The following is a 24,779-nucleotide window of genomic DNA, read 5'->3' as shown; positions in this document are numbered from 1 at the left end:
TTCGCAAGTATTTCTAGAAATATGGAGAGATGCAGGATTCGAAGTCTCGAAAATCAAGACTGAATCTGATAAGTCCGAGTTAATTTCAAGTGGGCTTTGATGTATCGCGATCGATTCCAGGAGCTTGATAGGATCGTTCGGCGTCGAACCGCGAACGGCACGTTTCCGCGGGAAGCGAGTGATAAATTACAGTCGACGGAGTATCGCGTAACCCTTAATTAACGCACGACGCGATGCATTAAGGAATAATTAAGTGCGAGATACAGCTCGTGGCGGCTGAATTAAATGGATCGACAATGCGATTACAATGTTCGACTATAGCAGTCGGCAAAATTACATCCTTGCGCGATGCATCTCCCTCATATAAAATTCATACGCGCATCTCGCGCAAAAGTTTCCTGTATGCTTACTTCATATAAAGTTATTAAGCTTAAATTACATTTAATTTGTATTAAACTTGTTATCACGGGCAATTTAATAAACTCAGAGAATGGATTATAAAATTTTCACGGAAAAGATTGTGAACTTTTCAATATAAAATTCTGCAATCTTTCGAGACTTTGAAAGAATCTGTCTGGTTCCATAATTATAGTAATTTAGGGTAAGGCTAGGATCAACTTAAAATTAAACCGAAAACAAAATTATCAAGTTAAATTGCATCCTTAAACTTAAACTCGATATTGCATTACAGATATTTTTTTTTTAATATTCAGAGAATAATTAAATTCCCGGAGAATAATAGACTGTGAAATTTCCAACTCTGTAATATTTCGAGACTTTCGAAGAATCTCTCGGGGCCTCGCGATTGTGCAGTTTAGGGTCAAGCGACGCTGAATCGTCCGACCACTTGGCGCGATATAAAATAGCGGAAGTGCGTATAAACGGCCTCGATCCGCGCTGACTATGCAGATTTCCACGATGCAGCACTGCGAGGCACTTGGCGATAAATTTTCCTAAATACCGGCGAACAGGTCCGCAAATTGGGCCGACGAAATCGCGTGTAGTTTCTTCGCATCTTCTTTCCTCTTTCTCTGTCTCGCGATTGTGCCTACATTCGTACATGGAAGCGGTATCGATAATTACGTTCGATAGTATAATTGGCGTATGCGCGGACGTGCGTGGGCCGGGTAGGAGTTATGTCTTCTTTTCTTACGCGCCGCCGATGCATTGCCCTCCACCTCTTTAGAAATTCAACACGGACGTGCGTTACGGAACGGAGAGTTGCGGAAGAACGAAGAGGAAAAGTAGGAAAACGCACGATTTCCGACGGGCGGCCACCGCGCGTTTTTCCCAAGTGTCGGGAATCGCGCCGGTGGTGAAAGCGAGTTGGTAATGTAATTCCTTTGCTAATTAACGCGCGCCCACGAGGAGTTTGCGCGATTTCGGAACGTGAGAGAGATGAAACTTACGATTGTTACTCGGGAAAAGTGTTTGATCAATTTTTCCGGATATACTCTTCCTCGCGATTACAAGCGACGCCTATAAATCCCAAATTGAGAAATAAGCAATTAACGACAAATGGACGGCGATTGAAGTCGCCGAATCCCATTGAGGACCCGATTTGACGCACGGAATTGGCTTTTGAAGTGACCGAAGGCTGATTTACGGCAAGCAATCGAACGACCAGCTCGCGAGACAGGATTCATTACGGACACTATTATGAGCGAAAATAAGCAGGCGCTTGAATTCCGCTTTTTGCGCTTCGCAAAAAGAATGAGACGCGTATAATTGGCGGATAAACTAGGTGGTCTCCCCCGAGACCGTGGCGGCCTTCGTCGCAGCGAGGAAATAATGACGCGTGTGGATCTCTCAAAAATACGAAGAAAATTGGTCAGCATTGATCGCGCATCGTGCGATCGACACGAGAAATTACCGCGAACCAACAAATAAAGACGGATTTAGTGAAGAATTCGCGGTAGACCTTCGTCGATTAATCATTCGCGCAAAAAGAAGCAACGTTTCAGCATCTCACTTCGCGCTCAAGTGTGGTGTCTTCGCTTCGCTCACTTTCCCGATTTTTGCTCGTAACGGGAGCCTAAGGGCAAATTACGATCGAATTAAGTCTGTCCTCGATCCATGATAGATACGAGCTCGGTAATAACAATGTCATCACCTCGTTCGCAAGTTAAATACACTATAAACCTTTATGACGCGACGTCGAAGTGGCTTCTAAAAAATGTAATTATTGAAAAAAAAATTTTTTTCAGAAATTAGCGTGAAACAATTTGCACTTGTGATTCATTCAGCACTCCATACTTTTGCGCAAGACTGTATAGACTAGCAGATGCTTTATCGAGATGCAAATAAGAACCCCCGGGCAAAACGGGACGCAGTTCCGGGTGAAAAAAAGAAATAAAAGAGACACGCGCGGCTAGATGATCGATGATAGATTTTCTGCATGGCATCACGCGTTGTGAGATCATCGGGAAATCGTGAACGTCGATTTTTCGCGTGTAAAAGACACTGTCCGTTAGAGAGACGTCGCTAAGAAGAATCGCCCACACGGCCTCTGCCTAGCGCACTGAGAAGCACAAGCGATAATGCCTATCCGTTACATAACAGCGTATATACGCATAATCACGTACAAACACGCTTATCATGCGCGACGCCATCGCGAGCGATAAACAAACAATTATTATAGAGCAATTTGTCCCTTTTTATACGAATAAGGGGGGCCCGTTTATTCTCCGAGTGTTTTGATTTCCGACGGCCCGCATGCTTAACGTTGACAAATGTGCTCCTCATATTTATTATACTTTTCAACGATGTCTCGAGAAGAGATATACGACAAAGTATAAATAAACAATTTATGTTATCAATGCGACTTGGAATACGTACAGTCATACAAAAATTGGATTAATTTAATTCGAATTAATGTTGACGTTATTATTAAATCATTATCTGTAATCGTAAATCTGTGACACAAGATGCAAATAATTCCATTCTTTATTACGCGCGATTGTTATGCGAGACCGGTGTTTTAATGGATTAAAGAATAATATTTTCGCGACGTGAATAGTTGGTTTTATTGACCGAGAGCGCAAAGGTTAGCGGTCAAAGAACGAGCGAGCGCTACGAAAGGGCAGCAGCCGGTCGCTATTCTGTTTTCATATCTGATCGACGTGGTACCGCGCGCTGCCGAGATAAATCTGCGTATTTACCACCCTACACCTTTCACTTGCGCACGTGTGCATGCATCATGCTGCCCTCGGGGTAAGGCCGGTTAATAAGGCGCGAGTTTAAGATCGAGCGCGGGTGGCGTTGTGAATTCACGATGTGCGACAGGGTAGTCTTCGAGCGCATGAAAAGTAATAAATGCACGGTGCGAATTATTCTCGTGAGGATTGAAACGCTATAATTGAAGTCGCGCGGGAATCTAAAGTATAATAAGCTTGAAATAGAATTTAATCAAAGTTTCTAATCAGAATCGTTAACGTATCGCATTTGAAGATCGATTCTAGAAACGATTCTATATCGGAGATCGATTCTGCGTCCGGATCGTAAATATACGTTGGATTTGAAAAAAAAAAACGGCTAAAAAGTCACGAATCGTAATCAGCAAATTTGTGCAAATTATAATCCTCAATGTTAGCAATATTTATTTGCAATCCTGCAAACTTCACGGCGAAATTTATTTTCCAGATGAAGCGTTTTCAGTTTCAAGCTGTGCGAATTATTGCGCGTCCCGGAGAAATCGCGCCTTAACGTGAACTTCTAACACAATCGCGCTGGGCACGGGGTCACGGAGAAAGAGAGAGCGAAAACGAGACTCATGCAAATTTTTGCACGCCTGTGTCGAGCTCGCACAACCTTTTCGAGTCACATAACTTGGCAACGCGCGCGCGCGCGCAAGGATGGTTTTAATCGGCCTGCTCGCTACAGAAATTCCTTTACGGTGCGCTGCGAAAAAAATTCGTCGCGCGGTTCTCTCTCATTCGTAGAACGCGGATTTAGCCGTCAAAGCGGGACGGACGGGTGCCACGCGCGATTACGTCAGCGCGAAGTATGCGCGAATTTAAAAAAAGCAGCAAATTGAATTCATGAGTGTCAAGCGCTCGTGCGTTTATGCATGAATGAATAAGAAAAGTATCGATATTATGTATGTGTAATACACATAACAGTTTCTCCAAGATTAATTCTTGCCAATCGGAATTATTCCAATAACGAGGATAAGCCGAACTTCCCCCGCACGGAATAATTTTGATTAAATTACACGTTTCTGATTTATGCGGGACACGCATATAAAATATACGATGCTAATTCTCTGGATTTCTATAATTTAAAAAATATACAGAGCGCAGCGTTGCGAAAGATATAACACTCGCAGATACTCGTAATCAACGCGTAGAACGCGAATTGCTCTAATAACGCCTGAGATTGATCCCTCGGAAACTTCTCCGGAAAGACAACCGGAAGTTCGAATGTCCATGAAGGGGATGAACGGCGCTCCGCGGAAGATCGTCATTAGCGCTTCACGGGTATTTTGAGTTCTATTAATATCTCTGAAATCAAGCGAAGCGCCGTGGCTTCTCCTGCCAAGCCCATGTATGATCTAATCGTGATCGATGTGTATGCACGGGATGTAGCGAAGAAAACGAACTTCGATGCTGTGCGCGTCTTCGATGATTGAGAGAGAAAGAGAGAGAGAAAAAAAGTCGTAGCGTGAATATATTAAGGGTGTACAAAAGTTTCCATTATTTTTCAGATAATTCTCTTTATCTTATAAATGATAATATTTTAGACAAAATATTTTCCGGCAATTAATTATCACTTTTTGCCATTTCTCAACCAAAAAATGAATAAAGCGAATAAAAGAAGTCTCTGTTTTTAGAGCGAATAATTTATACACGAGCGACGGAAACTTTTGCATATTTCTAATATTTAAGATTAGTGGAATAAAAGAATGTTAAATCTCTAAAAACACCTAATTGCTCTCAGCATTAAGCGAGCCTCTCCGTCGACTGACATTTATGTCATAACAGCGTGGGATTTAATTATTTTGATTGATAAGAATAATTTATAATGAACGATAGACAACACTACCGAACGATGGGAACCATCTGGCCTTTCGGACGACTACCACGGATCGCGTAATAATTAACGACAGCGATTAATAATAGCACCGGCACGAGGAATGTCGCGTGGATGCCCGATAAATCTCGGAAAAGGAAAATAAGGATCATACAGACACGAGGATGATATTTGCTGAGTGTCGCGTAACACGAGGAAGTATTTAGCAGCCTCAACATTTCGTGTCGCGACCGATTGTGCAAGCGGGATTGCCGGCACGACGGTGGTAATTCTCGCCGAACGAACTCTCTCGCCCCGCGTCGTCGATCGACGCGGATATTTTTCCGTCAACCGAGAAGATGCCAAGTGTTGCCGGCGCGACACGTAATATTCGATCGAAATTCGAACACCTGGCGAGCCCGAGCAGTCGCGGCGTTACAAGGCCGCCCTTTTCGCAGCCGGGCGCAGCCTCGGAGAACCGCAGTGTGGATTACAGGCGCGGCACAACTCTTGAAACAATACACCGCCGATATATCGCGTAGCCGGCGCGGTCCCCGTCGCTGTGCAACATTATGCAATCCCGCCGGCGGTGCGGATAGCGCGAATTAGCCGATCTTATTGTATCGGCCGTTCGAGGAAACGAAACCTCGCGCAACTTCTTGCGTAAACTTCGAATGTTTATTCTTCGCCGGAAGCGAGGAGGCGAGATTCCGATACGAGCGGGGAGATATCCACGTGTCATTAGATCGAAGTCAGCGGCCGTACGCGGCACCGTGACGAGCGATACATGGCATTCCCGTCACATCGAGGAACACGCGGTCCTTGGTAAATATTCATGATGTATACATGTAACACTGAGCTGCGGCGGAGTCGGAGCGGGGCGTGCGAGGCGGCAGGTGCGGAGGCCTTCCTGCATGCGAAGGCAGGTAGAATCGCGTACGTGATAGACCCCGTGGCTGCGCGATGGCAGCACGATACAAGGCGCGAGCGTAACGTTTGAAACAGCGCATGTAACGGAGGTGCGTGCGCGTGGCGCGCACACGGCGTTGTCCTCCGTCGTGTTTAAATTAAGCGGTACCCCGCGGCGCCCCGGGGAATTCAATAAATCTACTCACCGTCGGATGACATCGCCAGAGGTAGAAGATCGCCGGCGGCCTTCAGTTGATCGAACTTCTCTATTAACAGGAGCATTCTGCGAGCAGAAGGAGCGAGAGTTTACATAATGTCACAGTCGACAATTTTATGGTATTTATCGATCACTCGCGACCAATCAGCTAATATTTCGTAAGAAAGAGGAAGCGATGGAATAGCGATTAGGGGCCATGAAAGTTTATGCAGATCGAAAGCCGAAAGAGACTTGCTTTCTCCGGTCATTTCACTTACTTGGCTTGCGGCACATTGTGCTTTCTTTGCAAGTCGACGCGTAATCTCTCGCCGACGTGCCGATAGATATCGGCGAGCGTGCTCAGCGCGGTTTCCCGAACTTTTTCCGAAGGATCGGACAGCAGCTTGACGATGCTCGGGATCACTCCCGACAGAGCCATCTCGTCCGCTCCATGCCTGGAGAAATTCAAAAACAATTGCGTAAGTATTGCGGTGTCTTTTACAAATGATTTTAAACAAACGCAAAGCTCGCAACTCACTCGTTCAGTGTTGTCGTCAGCAGGATCAGCGCTTCCTCTCGCAATTTCGCGTTCTTGTGATTGAAAGCCGGGCGAAGTCTGTCCAGAAGATTCTGCGGCGACATGCATCCCTTCTCCATAATTTTCAGAAGTACCAAATGCGCCTTTTCCCTGGTGGCATCTTTGCTGTCGCCTATAACAAAGACAAATTTAATCGTTAATTGATCGGACGCGTGAAAACGGAGAGACGATCGCGATATTGTCGAATAAGCGGGATATGTATATGTATGCGTATGCGCGTGTGCGAAACATCTCGACGTCAGGTTCGCGCGACAGCTGAAAGCGATCGGCGGACCGGTTCTCGACAAATATGGTGCACATCTGTCATAGACTTCAACCTCATTAAAGGCGTTTAAACTTCCCTCCGGCTCGCGTTCTATTTCGAATTCATTTCGCGATTAACGATACGATGATTCACTCGATACGCCGCGTCGTCGACTTTCAAAGACAAACGTGTTTAACGGATCGTATAGTCTTTCTAATTAATACTCGGTGTCAAAGTCGCCTTCGATCGTCTCTATATCACGCAGAATTTACAAGCGGAAATATATAGGCCTTCGTCGGTGCCAATTATCGGCCGACGTGGGCCGTCGTTTTGCCGATCGCCATAAATAATAATAGAAATTTTCCCAGCTCGCGCGACGTATCGCACCGGCCGATATATTTCCACCTCGTGGATTTACGATCTGCGAGACAAATGGGTAGAACAGATACGCCTCGTACTCACCTAGCCTGTCTATTGTCGGCTGAATGATAGTGGAGATGTAAGGCTTGAAGTCGTGACCCATCCGATCCGCGAGATACGTGAGAATCTCTAAACCATTCTGGACGACCTGCAAAGAAAAGAAATGTATGTGTCGTTTGAATTTATGGCGCATATCCGCGACGATTACACCGACGACGATTGTCCTCCTTCGGTAAAATCGGAGTCGCCGCTTTCGCGCGTAACGGCGGCGCATCAAGGCGATCGAGGTCTACCTCGGATAATTTAGCGAGCACAGAAGGTGTTTTATACGGTTTCATTACGAGATATATTAATTAACATTCCTAATCACGGCAAAAAGATCGGCTAATAATAGCAGCGTCTTGACGCAATCGGCACCTGAGAAATCTCGATCGTGTCACTTGAGAAGTATTTTACACATATTTCTTTTCAATCTGTACATTATGTTATTTATCTTATCCCATACTGCTATGATTTTAATATTACTAATTCAATTTTTTATGTTATATTATGTTACATTTCTCAGATAATAATCCGAAAGAAAAATGGAAGCTAGCATCAAGTGAAGAAAAGAAAACATTATCGAGAGTCGGCTATAATAAAATATCCGATAACAGAAAACTCTTTCACATCATAATATCGATTCTAATATATACAGAAAGACGAGAGATAGAGAGAGAGAGAGAGAGAGAGAGAGAGAGAAAAAGCGCACCTATATAAGATCGTAATATTGCCCAGACTCGTGCAATGTTGACATCCTCGAGCGATGCAACATATCGATCTGGAGGGGAGATGAGCCCCGTTCTCTTCAAGTTGGAAAATCGCACCCTCGCGCCTCACTGCCCGTTATTCGTTATTATGCTTCACCTGCGATCCCCGTCAGACGAAGTGCGCACTCGTGATTTACGCTACGTACTGCACGAGCGGACGAAATCTCGTTTTCATTTTCTTTTAATCGAGAAACTTGGCGATTAATTAATCAACGAACTTCTGATCGTGCGTCCTGCTCTCGCGCGAAAGGCGATCGCGTGGTAATTACGATGCGAGTTATAATTAAGAAATGCCGAGCGAATTATCAAGGCTAATGCAACGTCTCGATTAATATTTCCATAATACTTTGCATTTAGAACTCGCATCCAGGCGAAGCGTGTATTCAAGAATGTTGATAAATAGAATTTTTTATCGGGCGACTTTATCTATTAGATTAAACGCGATGAGAGCTGCAAAAGCGTCGCAGCGGGACGTTTCAATACATTTAACGAAGTGCTATATATAGGCATTTAAACCTATTTTCGAGCCAGCGGGGTAAACGTTCTCTCAGGGCTATCGTCTGGCTAGTGTGACATCATTGCTCAGCACCGAGAGTTTTTGCCTCCCTCTTTGCCCCTCTGCGCCGTTATCTTCAACCTTCCGATAAAAAAAAGGTGTGTGCTTTCAATCCGTCCGCGATCGTATCGCATTGTTGAGCAACTGCTGCAATTGCAGCGCAAAACGTTAGCATCTTGATAAAGTCTATCTGCGCGCGTAATCTTTCGGTATCAATTATGTAAGTATTACTAACGAAGTGGAGTAATGACATAACATAATTATGTCCACAGAAACTTGCACTGAATTCTCATCGATAAATTAATTGTAGATTTTCTTGCAAAAAAGCTTCGCATTAAAAAATGTATTATAAATTAAGAATAAAATTACGAGACTTTTTTATCTAATGTTCAAAGTTTCTTCCGAGTCTCGAAGTGCACGGGGAGAATTTTCGACAAGCTCTGTATAACATGCGATGAAGGCCACTATAGTGGCTCTTAGTAACAAAAAAAAAAAAAAAAATATATGAAATAGAAGCAACACGCAAGAAGAGTCATGCGAACTCGACAAATACGCGATACGCACGCAGGCGTGGGCGAGATCTCCGGTTTTACTTGTCGAACTTGGACGCACAGTCCGTTAAAAACTGTTGTTGACGCTACGTGGAAGGCTGCACGGCTTCTCTGCACGACCGCAGAAGGGCATCGCGGATTTGCATCCGCGAAGCGCCACGTGGTCGGCGGGAATAAGCCCGTTATTACCCTCCCGTTGAATATTCGGAACGCGTATTTTCGGCCACGGAAGATATATCGGGTATCAGATATGTCGCTGAACTTCTTGGCAGTTTAACAGAAAAGCGGCAGGAAACGGTACGACAAATTCGCCGACGATTATGAAAGCGCGACGCGAATTACATTTTCGCGAAATCGTGAGGCAAATGTTTTTTTAATGCACGCAGAACACGAAAGTCTAATTGCTTCGCGTCGAACGAGGCTGCAATTTACTATTGTAATCGCCGTAATTAGGCGAGTCGCAACTGATTGTGATCGCCGATTAGGCGATTGTTCCTTTCTTTATTGAATCGCGCACTTTTATTTTATCGTCGTAAAATCCTGCATCGACGCACGTTGCGGACGCGACGCGAGAGGCAGAAAAGGGTGAAATGCACAATTTCTCCGCGTCGTCAGTCGGTCGTCGGCGCGATTTGCAACGGGCTATATTTGGCAGCTTATACTCCTCGGTTTATCTTTCGCGTGTCGAGAGACAAACTTGCCTCAATGCGCGAGATAAAGTGCGGCTCGATAGTCCCGCGCATATTCCTTCTCGTTTTATTGCGGCAATCGTGGTTTAAAGTGCCCGACACTGTTTGCACTCAAAAAAATATTTCGCTGATGTAGTTAGATTTCTAAATATCGCAACAAGAATGTATCGCTATTTTTCGTATCTGTGAAAACATTGTTTGTCACATACAGAATTTATAGCAGTAATGTTCTAGCAATAGCTTCTGAAAAATTTAGGTACCATTGCTAAATGTTATTCATTGCATGATCTAACACGTGATTGATCTTATATAGATAGGCGCTTTAGAGAAACTTTCTTTTTAAAGTTCACAAACAATACAGATATATATTCTGTTTCTGTCATCTAAACTTATTAAGTAATTACATATGCAATATCACAACAGTTGCTAATCATTTATCTGTTTTAGTTAATTTTTTACACCTAGAAAATTTTAGCTATTATTGCAAGATCATTTTTTTGAGTGTGGTATAATAATCCCGAAGTTGCGAGAGATGTATTCTTAACATGCATAAAATTCGTGGAATTCTAAGAAAGATTAGTACAGGTTTTAAGCTCGCGAGGCAGATGAATTAGACGTAAAAAAAAAAAATAACTCGTGAGATAAAGCGAAAGGCTATCTCGTAATCATGCAGACTTCTTGAAAAATAACGAGTCGCTTTGAAAACCGCTTGAGGCCATCGGATTCAACGGTGACAAACACCTTGTGTCATTTAAATAATTTCTCAATGCAGGAATATCGTCTGACTCAAATCCTACTTGAAATAAAAAAATTATCTTCAATTTTTGCACGACAAAAATAAAATTGACACTTCATTTCTTCGGATTATTATATTCGATTATAATCGTCAAAGTTCTTTGCAAAATTCCCCAACAGAAAATGTTTTCGCGATTACATCAAAAAATGAAACGTTAGCTTCGTAGAAATACGGTCGCAAATATATTCTCCTGCTTTTCGAAACACAGTATGCTCGAGATATTAGCATAGATCTTTTTGTAAGTCGCTGCAAAACATTACAAAAGAAATACACTTCATGCACACATAAGCGAGCGATGTTATGCAAGAGATTAAACGTTCTTGCGCGCTGTATGACACGTATGTAAAAAGCATCGAGGTGAGAGTGATGTCATGCTTTAAATCCTGAAAAGGAAACATCTCCGCGGTGGGGCAAAAAAAGCAAGTAGAATGCAACGACGGAAACCGCGGCGATTCGGTTCGCGTTGTGTCGCCGTGTCCTTGACATCGATACGATGCATTCGTGCCTTGCGAAAATGGTGCAGCCTTATCGGTTCCTTAAGGAGAGACATTGTTGAGTCTAATTACACACGGCGATTCACAGCTCGGTGTTCGCGATTCAATAACAAAGAGCAGCCCACAGCTCCGCGTATCGCATGTCTATTTAGTTATAGTATATTTCACGCCTCCGCGTATACAGCGGCGGTATAAAAACAACGCGTTTTATTCATATCGCGCACTGAGCTGTTAAGCAAACAAACCGAACGAATGAAATTTCTTAAATAAAGATATAAATAGAAAATGTTATTAAGAGAAAAAATGTTTCATCCAACATTTTACAAATTAAAAATATTCACGTATGGCCGCATTCGCATCATCGGAAGATCAAAAATAGAATAACGCGATAAAATATTTCATTAACAAATATAAAATAAATATAAAACTAAAATTAAATGCAATATAATAAAAATGTAGAATTATTGATCTCGAGATGTCACGATAAAATATAGTTACAAAGAAGTTGCAATATATAATAATTTCAGGAACGTCGCCAATTATTTCGTTTCGAGGAATTGAAAAAAGTCTCGCGCCAATTATCGGGAATAACTTGTAAAGGAAACGCGCTTTATTTCCCCATTTGGCTGCATACCAAAATCGCGAAACGGCGATGAAAAGGACGGATCGAAGATTAAGGACGGATCCCCGCGGCGAACGATGCATATTCATTAACACGACCAGTTCAGAGAAAGCCGGAGATGCTCTTTTTCTGAACGGCGCATTCACTCTATTCTTCCGACCGACACAATGAATCGTCGTGGGCAGCGGACAGTTGAAAGCCCATTTTTTAACGCACTCCTGACTTTAACGTCTCCTCGTTCTTATTTCTGCCCTGTCGCGAAGGTGAAAACGCGTGCCACTTTGTGTCAATGCGTCATCGTGGGTCAATATCACGCGCGACGGCAACAAGTGGCGTGTCGATAATCACGCATTCACGGCGATTCTCGTTCGAAATTTCAAGCGCCGCAATTAAGCGCGACACGCGCTTCCGCTGCCTATATTTCGCGCGTTTTATTGACGTTTGGATTCGCCGGTTCGCATTGTGCGAACTGAATGACGCATTGTGAAGTACGAAAGTCATTCAAATGAATGAAAAATACACGTGAGTTTTATAATTAAATCGTATATTTAAAAAAAAAAGTAAAAAAAACGTCAACATTCAACAATAATTAATTAACACGAATCATAGAAGCGTGGAGTTCAAAAAACTAGAACTGAAGAAAGCACGGTGCAATTTCTGAGTAAAAATCTTTAGAATTCCTGATAAACTTTACTTTGAAATAAATTGCAGCAGAGATTACTCGGAAAATGCAGAGAGCAGCTATAGATAAATAACTAGAGGAAACGGAGAGGTGACTCGTATGATAATAAAAAAAAAACCGCGCTAAAAATAGCAGTGAACGCTCGAGTATATGTGCAAACCCACACGCGAGTGTCGATTTCGTTCGTGTTTGCGCATAGAGTATCAAATACGAGCGATCTTAATGCAGGAGTCTCTAAATTTCGACTGAGACTCAGCTTAATTAATTATTTATCATATCGTAGAGCAACTTTCGTTCTTGCAGTCAACACGCGCGAAAAATGACGTAAGACGAGCTGCCGATGAGCTATCGGCGGTTTTTTAAGAGTGGATGTATCAATTACACGCGTGGAGATTGTAACGCGAGGTGTAATTTGATAAACACATGAGAAACACGAGCGAAACTCCTGAGTAAGGTTGTACTGTATTATTTTCGAGTTGAGAGAAGAAAGTAATAAGAAAGAGAAATGTATTATGGCGAAAAATTTCATTAATAGATAAAAAGTCCATGTATTTTGTTGGCGTATTTCTCATCGCGTATTTTGCAAGATATCAACTTATTCACTAATCTCACGGAGCATCTTATCAAGGCAATTATAAAAACGTAACGTTACAATGAATCATTCATCAGCGTTACCGCCCAAATGACGAGAATGATTTCTTACGCCCACTTTGTCCTCAAATAGATTTCGCTACATGATATATAGACCTTTCAGCATCTCAGTTGACATTCACTTGTATAAACAAATTATCATCCGAATAGTTACATCATCTTGAACTCACCGCGATTTCGTAAACATTATGTAAAAAACGATCGAGCTCTTTCGGAGAATTCACGGAGATTTTAATTAATAATTGCATTTTAATTTGAATTAAAAAAATATTATTTTAAGCAAATATTGCGTGTTAAACGAAAATTATAATATCGAAAAGTAATGTGAATTTCGATGAAATCCCTGTCGAACGTACCTGATGGTTCAAATCCCGCAGCAAAGTTACGAACCGATCTCGATAGTCCATTAAACTGTCACTCGAACCGTTGTACATTTCTCTCGAAGGGCTCAAAAACTCGTATCGGCCGCACGCTCGACCATTACCGGCGAACATTTAGCGACTTAATGGTTACCAACTAAACGACATCCCTTCGTCGATCTTTGCAACACGGTTACGAACATGTTGCATACATGGCGTGAAAGTTTTTTCCCTTATCCGCAAGTGAACCGAGCTCCGTGATGCTTCGACAAGCAGAAAGTATCGTTGGAAATGTAGAGAAAATGTCGAAGTCAATTTTCATTTAAAATCAAAATTTTTATTAACTAGAATTTAATTTTGAATATTAGAAGTCGAAGAAAAAAATATTTGGAGCAATCTCTATTACGCAAGCTGATCAAAGTTTTGCAAATTCTTGTTCAATTCAATTACACCCGCAATGTCGAGCATCGTTCTCTAAGGTTCGATAAAAGAAATAAATAAACGGTAGCAGACTCAATTCGGCAAGAATACCGAGGACGTAGGAGTACCTCAATCGACAACAATAATACATCATAAACTCGATTGCTCTCGATCGCTTACGATGCAGATTGGGCAATTTAAAGGTCGCAACGGCGAACTCCCAGCCGTGTATCCTTTGCCAAAGGAGAATCTCGAAATATCCCCCCAATATATCCTAGTGCAACATTCTTTCGCGAAGACGTAGTTATAAAAGATTCAATCGCGGCGATGAACAAATGACGAAAGCCGATCTAACAATAACGACGTCGCGACAGAAATGAATTAAATTTCGAACAACTAATTGTAGCGACAAAAAGTGCGGTGTCTAAATTTATAACCGAGGAGGTCATCGCGGGTATTCGAGTGTTAAAGGTTGGACACGGCGTATGACCGCCGTCCAATCGGGCGAATGAGAATCCCTGGTTGCACGCACGCACGCACGCACACAAGGCAGCGAGTTTGTCACTCGACACACCCCGAACACCGCCACTTCGCATCATACAAAATTAGAACCGAGAGAGACTTAATCTAATACAAACAAAAGGGGAACAAAAATAAAAATACATAACAATGTGCAATTCGTAAGAAAGAGATGTCCGCGTTATATGCCCTCTTTCTTTCTAATTAGTTAAATGTCAGATTGTGCGTCTTATAAATGCAGAATTCTGTCACTTGTTTCGCTCTTTACGACAGATCTCGTTATGTATTTCTGTCGTTGTACTTTATTCTTCGATTCTTGCACTTAATGCACTCGTAGATCCAAAATATCATTAAAATCAACATATCTACATGCAGGAAATAAAAATTAAACGAAGGCTCACTATGCAAATGTTACAAACATCCTGCTTCGTTCTCCGTCAGCTTCTTCACAAAATTACGCGTTGCGCAATACGTAAGGAAAAAGCGATGTGCGTAAATACGTTAATTAACGCGGCCGGTCACGTCTCGCCGCGGAGCTGCGTTAATTTGCCGTTTAGAACGTGTTCAATTTCATTGTTCAGTTCTTAATTATTCTATTCAATACCAACAATTACGCATATGCTTCCACAAATCGACCCTTTAATGAATCACCCTTTCAATAAATTATTTATACCGTACGTGTTGATTCACGGCGAGCATTAAGTTCTAAACATGACAACGCGACATTGATCTCTCGCACGCATTGGAGAACGATGGAGAGGGGGGAGGGGGGTGTATAAGCAGATAACTAAATCTTCCGAGTAAACAACTGCATCGTGCTTAATGCAGCACTCTATCGTATCAGAATTGTACTCGCAGCGCGCCTTTAAATCTCCAAACAGCATTGTGTAATATATTCCAATCTCCGTTTACTTCGAATAAGTACGAAAATTCGTGTTAAACATTTTCAGAATAAAAACGACCGATTTCATATTTTTTTGTGAGTTCGAAAGAAAGAAGGCCAGCTGTACAGTTATATATAAAGTAAAGTATTATTTTTATCTGAGTCGTAGAAAAGGGCGCCGTAAACTGAGTTATTTCCTTCCGAGTCGTAAAAGGAGGCACCGTAAAGATGGATTACTTTTGCCCTTAGGATATTGTTATCGCGGAGAGATTTAATAAACGCGTCAAATTACCGCCGTTTACTCGCTGATACTTCAAGCGAATGATTTATGAGAGATAAAAACTTCCGTCAACGTTGAAATTTAAGGTTACGTTTTCACGCGCCACCTTGTATTATCACTGCCACTCTGGCCGTTCTCGTTACGGGGGCAGAAATGCGAAATAAGGGCGGCCGCGTTCTCACGTGCGAACGCGAAAAGCGACGTTTTACGGAGCGCGCTGAAGGCGGCGGCTGATCAATCGTCTCCTTTCTCCATTTATGGACCGCGCGCGTCATATGTACTCGCGACGAAAAGACTCGCGATCGTAATCAACGGTTGACATTAAGGACCACCTGCGCCGAACTTGGTCGATTAACTCGCACTTCTCGATCTTTCTTTAAATTGCAATGTAGCCCGGAAAGGGCGCGCGAAACAGCAGATGTACTGGTGTCGATATCAACAGAAACTAGTAATAACAAGCGCTCTGTCTCATTCTGGTCAATGGCAAAAAATTACAAACGTTATATTTATTGATAAAGGTCACTTTCTTAAAAGTAACAAATAATATTCTTCGATAATAAAACATACAAACTTTTTATAAATATCATCCATTGTTCTTTTGTTCCCGATTAATTTTTATTGATACCAAAACGGCGCTGTTTTGTACGTTACTGTGTATAGATAGGGAAATAAGATCGAAGTTATAATAAATACAATGGAATGCTTTGTTTTCACCGGAATTCCGATATTTAATAATCTAAAAAATAAATACGTACGAAATAAATATTTGTTAATGCATACCAATGCTCATAATCGTAAATAAGCAACTTCAAGATCATTCGCAAAAATTTTGCAAGTTAAGGTTAAGTGCTCTCGGAATGATTCGACGTCAGCGCGGGCGGCCTAAAATCGTCGTCGTTGGAACAGAAATGCGCTTACCTTGGGATTGCCGTTGCCAAGCCACGGTATAATGTTGTCGATGAACATGCCGATATCCTGGCACTCGATGCTCTTGTCCGAATCGCCGAGGTAATTCAGTAGCGCAGTACCGACGTTCAGCTTCTTCTTGATATCCGTCGTTGACAGGAGCGGCATAAAGCCGTCCATATCACGCGGATTCACCGCCATAGCGAGTGAGATGCTAAACGTCGCACGTCCCCGTCACCGTGCTCGTCGTCGTAGTGGCCGTGTATCGTCGTCTTCGTCCTCGCTGCCGGCAGGCGATCTTCCGTCGAAACGGAACAAGGACGATAACGTAGAGAGGGCTCACTCAATACACGTCAACACACATTACTCCACCGTCGCGGCTAAGTTCACGATGCTTACACGCGGAAACGAGAATTTCGCGTCCTTCGTCATGCCAGCGGGACGAACTCGCACTCGCACGAACGCGGATTTACACAGAGTTGCCGGTGCGATACTGTCCGCGCGATTCAATTATCGTCAGAGTAGTCACTGCAACCGCCGTCGCCGCCGTCGCCGCCGCCGCTCGCTGTAACGTCCGTACGTGCGGCGCGACTGCCACGGGCGTTTGTTTCTCGCCGTGCGAGCGATCCTCGAGTCGCAAGTATTACACACCAAACGCGTGGACGAACGCCGTTACCAACATTCGCCGTTTCTCGCACCTCCGTAAACCGTATTTACTCGATCACGAATACGGCGAAATGAGATCACATCGGCACCATGCACGCGACGCCATTTTCGTTTCACGATCGCCGCTCTCGCCGTCTTTCGCGCCGCGCCTGCGTCGCCGATTACAGCGCCGCGAACGGCAGTTTGTTGCAACTACCTCTTCGTAAAGGTACATTCAAATGAATCTGCATAACGTATAAGCACATGCATCTGTATGAGTTTGTCTGAATATACTCTAAGTACGTTTGAATCGCGCGCGTCGTTTAACAATTTATTTCGTTCTCCGGTACAAATGCGATTTCGCGGAATAAAGTGTACTTGTTCCTCGTTTTTTACGGCATCGCGGGAAGAAACGTGTTGTAAGAAGATATTCCTTCGATTTGGACGGCGTCACGATGACCCATATTGTCCAACCGATAATTTGAATTTGAATGGACGAGGTAAGTCAAGAAACATAATACATTTGATGAGATGTTGGTTAGATAAGAGATAAAAACTGCAAAAATGCAGCGATTATTATTTGTGAAGGAGAATGATTACGAATGTGAGAAGCGCAGATTGCATATCGCAGAATTTGAATTCGAACAGGTGAATCGCATGCCTTTACACACGCGTCCTGCGTATATTTTTGTAATGAGGTTTTAATGAGGATAATGATATATACATAGTTACATTCACATATACAATATTAGGTATGTACAATATAATTTATTACAGCTATTATTATGCCCTCGCTTGCAGCGCTATATTATTGTTGTCCGACATACAGGACGAAAATATTTCTTGCAGCGCGAGTCACGATAACATTGTGATTATGTGGAATTTCGACGAATAATTTTAGAAAGCCTGTAGGATTTCGCGAACGAAAAGAATCGCCAGAAAATCCTACTCGATAGTTTAGATTTATATGGAACGATATATTACAGTATAAGAATGTGAGCGATGGCGTCGAAGTCCTTCTCCCGTGAAAAATAATTCATTAAAATCGATGGAATCGACTGGATTAGAATAACATTTCGCATTTCTCGATCGACTTTTTTTACAGCATTCTTGAGCAGTAACAAACAATTCAAATCAGTGAATTACACTCTCTGTCGCGTTTTGTACATATTGTAGATATTTAGACTCGTGTTCGGGTTTTGCATTTAGAATTGCTAAATGTAGAATACAAACACGGATCTTAGAGTGGAATTATATTAGAGAAGAGTGGCAATAACGGATTCTGTGTAATACACAGTACTTTCAGGAATGTGATATTTTTTGATAATTTCGATATTTATTTCACATTTGTAATGGACTTTTCAATGAAGCTATATTGCACATATAGATTTTTCGACGTGTCGCGATATAATGACATAAAATAATCTTGGTCGAAAAATATCATTGCCACTATTCTTATAAAAATTGACAAACGCTGTTTGAAAAAATGTCAATTAATATCGGTTACAGAAAGTTACGCTCAAAATAAATAGGATCTGTATATATATGTGTATATAACTTATATTTTATGTATATATGTATATATTACTCTTTATAAATAGCATATTGCATGCGTATTTTGCACTAATACCGTCGTTTGACAATTGGACAATCCAACTGAACGTCTAAAATCACTAACAGCTATATCACAATACGTGGCAATAAAAATGATGGAGCTAGTACTTAACTTTTACTTTGTCCCGAGTGCCTGAATTCGAGTAACGCGTCTCTGATCTATTATTATCACGATCGAGTATCACTGTCCAGACTATCCTGCTTACAATAATTTGTATATTCGCGAATCACACTCCTCGCTTATCTGACACGATCGACAGCCGTAAGGTACTTAATTGGATAGACACACGTAGTCCCTATTGCGTCGCAGCGAAAAATATTGAAAAATATGTTGCTGAACCTGACGGGTTGAACACTATCACTCACTTATTTACGTCACGAAGCTTTGTATATGAAACAGCATGCCTGTCGAAGCTGCACGATTCTCGATCTGTATTCAAAACATGCTGTCACCGATCATAGATACAGCTTGCCTTCGCGTTCGTAACAAATTAACGAGTAATCGAACTCAAGATGATCACGCAGTCGGAGAGTAGTACTTTTGATGTTAACAGTACATTTTGTACACAGATCTACATACGTTTAGAATTATATTACGCTATGCTTATATATACAATTCGTTCCGCGTTTTAGAGAATCTGACTGTTGAAGTCGTAATTGGCATCTTGTAACTTTCTATAGGATTTTTTTTTTTCTTGCTCTATATTTCACGCTTTGCGGATGACTTAGTGGACCGAACAATCGCGTTGTGATGAGAGAGACAAGGGAGTGCTTATCGTAACCGATTATCTTTAAACGTAGAGTAAAAGTAAACTTTGTTACGGTTCACCTTAATTTATCTAGATCGTTTGATATCTCGCTGCGGTAACATGATATTCTAATATATTTGTTAGACGCTCCGAGAAAGAGCTTCAACGTGATAGCAGTCGCATGTAAAGGCAAGCAAAAAATAGTCGACGTAACTCGGAATAGATTCGTGTACGATTATCTAGATTGGACTATACGATTTTCTAGAAGTAAACTACATATTGCTTTCTTAGCGAATGATATTTCACAAGTTTACCAAATGTTAAATATTAGAAAGATTTTATAGAACAAGTTCGAAAATGTCCCCCACGTGTAAGCGTATCCACAAAAAGACATTGTTAGGCTTTTTAGTATCCGAAGAACTAACAAGACACTTTCAATGCAAGTACGGAATTAACTAAAAGCCACAAGCCTCATTATATCCCCTCTACAATGAATACATATAGATATTATTCTTACTAACCGATATACAATAACTTGACGATACCGAGTATACATAAAACCCATGAAAAATATTGTTGCAATAGCAATCTAACAGTTGCTCCATCTTATATCACATGATAAAAAAATCTACAGTTATAACGATAGATAGAAACAGAATATATAGTAGTGTGTTTGGTACCTTAACGGAAAGGGTGTGCCTTAATTACGTTACCATCTTATAATGATCTTGAACACTTTCTATTGTTGAATCTTTGCCACTCGGTCGCGCAAGTCCCACCGCGATAAGGCTATTGTTGTTGTGTCTGCAATTGTTGTAACAGTGGACACACTTCAACCAAGGGAGTTCCCAGGATCTCTTGGCATACTTGATTCATGTCCGGTTCCATCATGAGCGAAGAGATTTGATCCTCCGTTAACATCTCCACGCTAATCGCGAATTTGTGATTAATAACGAATCAATAAATCACAAGCCGAAAGTATTAATGAAAACTTACCTAGCTAAACTTTCGCTGTCCGACGTCTCCTCGTCGGCATTGAGATAGCTCATGGTTTTTTCTAAGGGACTAGGGACCTTCTTTCCTTTAATTTCGACTTTCTCGGACTTTTCAGACTTGTCCTTGTCTCTCTCCGCTGTCTTTGGTTCGCTGGAACGTCGTTCCGTCAAGCTGGATATGTTTAGCATCATTATACCGTGATTGAGTAACTCTTTGACGCGCTCTCCGGTGCCGCCGCTCCACAGCATATCGAGAGATTGTCTTCTGCTTGAATTCGCTGAAATGGGTAATAGATTTGTATAAATCCGATCGCGCATAAAGTTAATATATAAAATTCTTCCAAGACACATCTCTTCACTTACTGGAACTGCCAGCACTAGCCTCGTCACTGACCGAACTCCTGGTTATCCAATTGGTTAAGCTGCCGTCGAGCTTGCCTTTATGTTTCACCGACGGACTCCTCGTGACCTCGGCCTTTTTCTCTTCGCTTAAACTAACTTCATTTACTTTCGACATCGTAGGCAAAGACTTCTGCGTGACTAATTTCTTTCGGTTTGACTGCTCTTCCTTTGACGGCTCGACGGTTGCGGCAACTGACTGCGCAATTTCCGGACTTAGATCCATCGGTAGTGGCTTGTAAGGAATTTGATCCTCTTCGTCGGAATACACGTCATTGTTGTAATAAATTTCATCCGGCGAATTGTTCAGGCTAATTTCCGTCCACTCCTCTCCGTTCTGCGTCGTAGTATTTTTCTTGTTGTCGTTCATGGGTGTCTGAATTTTCACTCTCTTCTCGACCGGAGAGATGATGCCCGACAGGTCCGTCAGGCCTGGTGCTGAAGAACTCGTGTGGTTTAGAGATACGATATGTTTCGAATCGGTCGCCGCGATACTTCGTGGACGGTCTCGTTTTATGTATTTGCGCGGTTCGGTGGATGAAAGGTTGAGATTGTTTAGGCCCAGGTACTCCGACGACGAATCTCTCTCGATCTGCAAAAGGGCGTGTTTATGAATCAGCAAAGTGAGAAATGAGCATGAATCGAAGTCGGAAGTGTACACTCACTCTTGTAGGCATAGGACACGGCACATTCGGACTCATTTTGTCGGGAAGGCGTAAATACTCGTCGCTAGTGTAATCCGTGCTGTCCGGAGATCCAGTTACACTGGAATCCGTCGGAGTGGCCGTGTTGGTTTGCGTGGTGGAGCGATCAGGCGCGTCGCGCGTACACTTGTCATACTCATCCGTTCCGTCGTATCGTCTCGTCTAATAAAAGTATGAAAATTTTACGCACAGCTCGCATTACGTTTAATGACAGAGGCACGTATGCATATTTATTTCTACCCTGTGAATCTCGTCGCTGATCTTTTCCAGATTTCGTAACGCTGCCGCGTATGATGCTTTCGCTTCGCCAACTGATGTCTCCAACGCGCTGACCTTCATCTTTTGCTCCTCCAGCATTTGATTAAAGTGCGCCTTCGTTTCATAGTAAGGCCTATGATTTAATCAATTGATTACGCGATGTTTTATTATTACGGATGAGCTATGCGGAAATTGTATGCATTTTATATTCATCATTTGTACTTTTACGCATGACAAAATTTAAATCATTTATTACATAGTAATTTCGTCGGAGGAAGCAACTTGTTTAGAATCTTGTGTGCGAGTGAAATTATTGTGAGAAGCTCAATCAAAAAGATAACATGTTTCAAAATAAATCTCATAAATATATGATTCATGCACAATCGGGATAGCAATTTGAAAAATAAATAAATAAATAGTTGGTTTCGATAGCACACAGAGAAAAATAAATATCCCCTATATTACGGAAAAAAATAAAAAAGAATATCTATTCTACTTACAACATGAGCAAGTTGTGCCTGTAGGCGATACTGTTTATCAGAAGCAAGCTGCGGCGTGCACCCATACTGCCAACACGAACATATAACCAAAAACACATAAATACTATAAGAGGTCTATAGAAAATAACATAATAATCATTCAACAGTAGCCTGATGATTATTCGAATCAGGGTAAAATATATCGATAGGAAAACTATAGCAATGGGAAAAAAATAATAACAGGTTTCATATATGGACAGTTGTCGTGTTTCAATACATTAACTTGGTCGTATACAAGGTATCTAGCTTTGAGAAGTGATTCGTATAAGATGAATATATGCAATAATTTCATGCATTGAAAGAACGATCAGGAGAAAAGGAATATCGAACCCAATTAACGAGGAGGTTGAAGCGCACTTACGTACCTAGATTTGGCGATAGTACGCTTTAATTCGCGCTGCAATTTTTGAACTTCGTGTTCCGTTTTGTGATATACTGCAGTTGTATGCCTGTGTTCTGCTTCGGAAAGAGCTCTCTCGTGCTCTGATTCATTGACTCGTGATGTGGCATGATTCAACATTTCCTACAATACACATTTTATTACACAGTGCATATAATTTTTATCGAAATCTACCAATAAGTTTTACCTGCCAAGCGTGATCAAAGCATCTTCCTTCAGTCCGTAATCCTTCTTCTGCTAAGTAAACCATTTCTTTAGCTGCTGCATGTTGACTATTAGCTCTCTCAAATCTAATTGCAGCTTTTTGCGTTTCTTGTAACGCCTGTAAAATAAAATACTCTTGAAGTTATATCTGTATTTAATTAAGATCACAATGGTTATTCAGTTATCAAGGTTTTTACTTCTTTCGCCTTAAACCTAGCATCATAATATGGTCTAGACTTTTCAATGCAGGCTCCAAGTTTCTTAGCTAAAGTGTCAATCTTGATTGTTGATTCGCACAATAATTCTCTAAAGGTTGCTCTTGCTTCCTAAAAATGATAGAACAAAAAATTAATCACATGGAAGTAATAAATATGTAGCATGTATAACATTATGATTTCTTATAGACTACAATCTCAAGTTATAAATTATTTCTTTAGTTGAAGCTATCATGGTCTGCTGCTATTAAGATCATCTTGTCATCATCCATTTGCATATATCTTACACAGCAATCATCTCAATAAAATCTAATCGCAACCAAGTTCAAAACTTGCCAGCAATTTTGTTCTTTAAGCATGATTCATATATCACAATAGAAAATCTAGACAGTGGAAGATTTTTGCAAGATTGTGCTTTGACAAAAAAATGATACTTACATCTAAATCAACTTCTAGTTTATTAATGTCATCGGTAGCTGTGTTTAATCTTTCAAGTTCAATCTGAAACAATATTATATTTTATACAGATAAGCTGCATATTATTTTTTTTATTAATTATTAATTACTAACACTATATTACATGTATGCAGAAATGTTTTTCAACATATAGCAAATTTCTAATGAAACAAACAATTTGTGTCTCTTTCTATTATAGATTTTTGCATACGAATCAAACAAGCCTCGTGCATTGTACTCCAATTTCTTGCGTCGAAATAAAGTTACCGGGCAACGAGGATAATTTAGCACGCGCTGTCGTCGTAATAGGCACATCGGGCAGGGCGGGAGGAGGGAAAATAAGAATTGGGGACGTCTGTGACTCGTGTAGATGTGTAAGTGGGTGGAGGGGACGAAATAAGAGATGCATGCAAAAATGCCACTGCATATGAAATTGGCGAAAAATTCGTCATTCAAGCGTGTGGCAAAGCGCGACGTGATTATCCCGGTTTATTCACACACGATTAATCGCTTTTGACCTTTTTCGCAAAACAGCGAAATGTCAATATCGCGAGCAGCCGCGTCGCGGGACCCCCGGGCGATGCACATGCGACAGCTCTCACCTGAACTCGCGGGTCCACTGCATCGTCGACACGATCGGAATCATCGGCACTCTCTTTCTGCACACGTCCACTCATAATTAAATCTAGAGAGGTGGATTTTATTTACAGCTTTTCATACCACCTGTGTGTATCGTCTGCTACATATCAGGTGGCCATGTTGGATGTCAAAGTGTGTAATCACGACGGGCAGGGCCGTCGTTACTTTGCGGGGGCGTGTTGCGCGACGCTCCTTTTTTTCCGAGAATTTTCCTTAGCTGGCAGAATGTCATCTAAGGCGTGTAATGATGGAGCTGAATGCAGATCCGTTGTAAAGATGGAATATCACAGTTGCGTCATCACGCAAATTATCACATTTGTAATTATATTTTTTATAATTATATTATATTTTTGTCTCTTTACTGATTT

The 24,779-nt window shown here is 41.6% G+C and overlaps 2 protein-coding genes across 6 annotated transcripts in view; both read right to left on the bottom strand.

Annotated features, from left to right (window-relative positions):
• chb (chromosome bows) overlaps positions 1–17,381 on the bottom strand; it is a 48,582-nt gene extending 31,201 nt beyond the window's left edge. For all 4 annotated transcript variants that reach the window (XM_012365179.2, XM_012365180.2, XM_012365181.2 and 1 more), the window contains exons 1-5: positions 16,607–17,381; positions 7,420–7,525; positions 6,654–6,825; positions 6,394–6,570; positions 6,126–6,202 (exon numbers count right to left, since the gene is read on the bottom strand). In XM_012365179.2, coding sequence (XP_012220602.2) covers positions 6,126–6,202; positions 6,394–6,570; positions 6,654–6,825; positions 7,420–7,525; positions 16,607–16,795 — 721 coding nt within the window. In that variant the 5' untranslated portion in view covers positions 16,796–17,381. The remainder of the gene's footprint in view (positions 1–6,125; positions 6,203–6,393; positions 6,571–6,653; positions 6,826–7,419; positions 7,526–16,606) is intronic.
• A 541-nt stretch (positions 17,382–17,922) lies between these two features.
• On the bottom strand, positions 17,923–24,587 carry LOC105671221 (uncharacterized). Of its 2 annotated transcripts, XM_012365188.2 has the most exons (11): positions 24,375–24,587; positions 23,755–23,817; positions 23,299–23,427; positions 23,085–23,219; positions 22,863–23,020; positions 22,459–22,524; positions 21,941–22,091; positions 21,662–21,862; positions 20,961–21,588; positions 20,599–20,875; positions 17,923–20,530 (listed from the first exon to the last, which is right to left on the bottom strand). In XM_012365188.2, the coding sequence occupies exons 1-11, from the start codon at positions 24,447–24,449 to the stop codon at positions 20,392–20,394; spliced, it is 2,022 nt and encodes a 673-aa protein (XP_012220611.2). In that variant the 5' UTR covers positions 24,450–24,587; the 3' UTR covers positions 17,923–20,391. The 2 variants fall into 2 exon arrangements, with proteins under 2 accessions (XP_012220611.2, XP_012220612.2); XM_012365189.2 differs by lacking the exon at positions 22,459–22,524.
• Between the last annotated feature and the right edge of the window lie 192 nt (positions 24,588–24,779).

Source organism: Linepithema humile, chromosome 6 (assembly GCF_040581485.1).
Source record: "Linepithema humile isolate Giens D197 chromosome 6, Lhum_UNIL_v1.0, whole genome shotgun sequence".
Taxonomy (NCBI): Eukaryota; Metazoa; Arthropoda; class Insecta; order Hymenoptera; family Formicidae; genus Linepithema; species Linepithema humile.
Note: the sequence above shows the minus strand (reverse complement) of the source record. Positions and strands in the feature narration are given on the sequence as shown.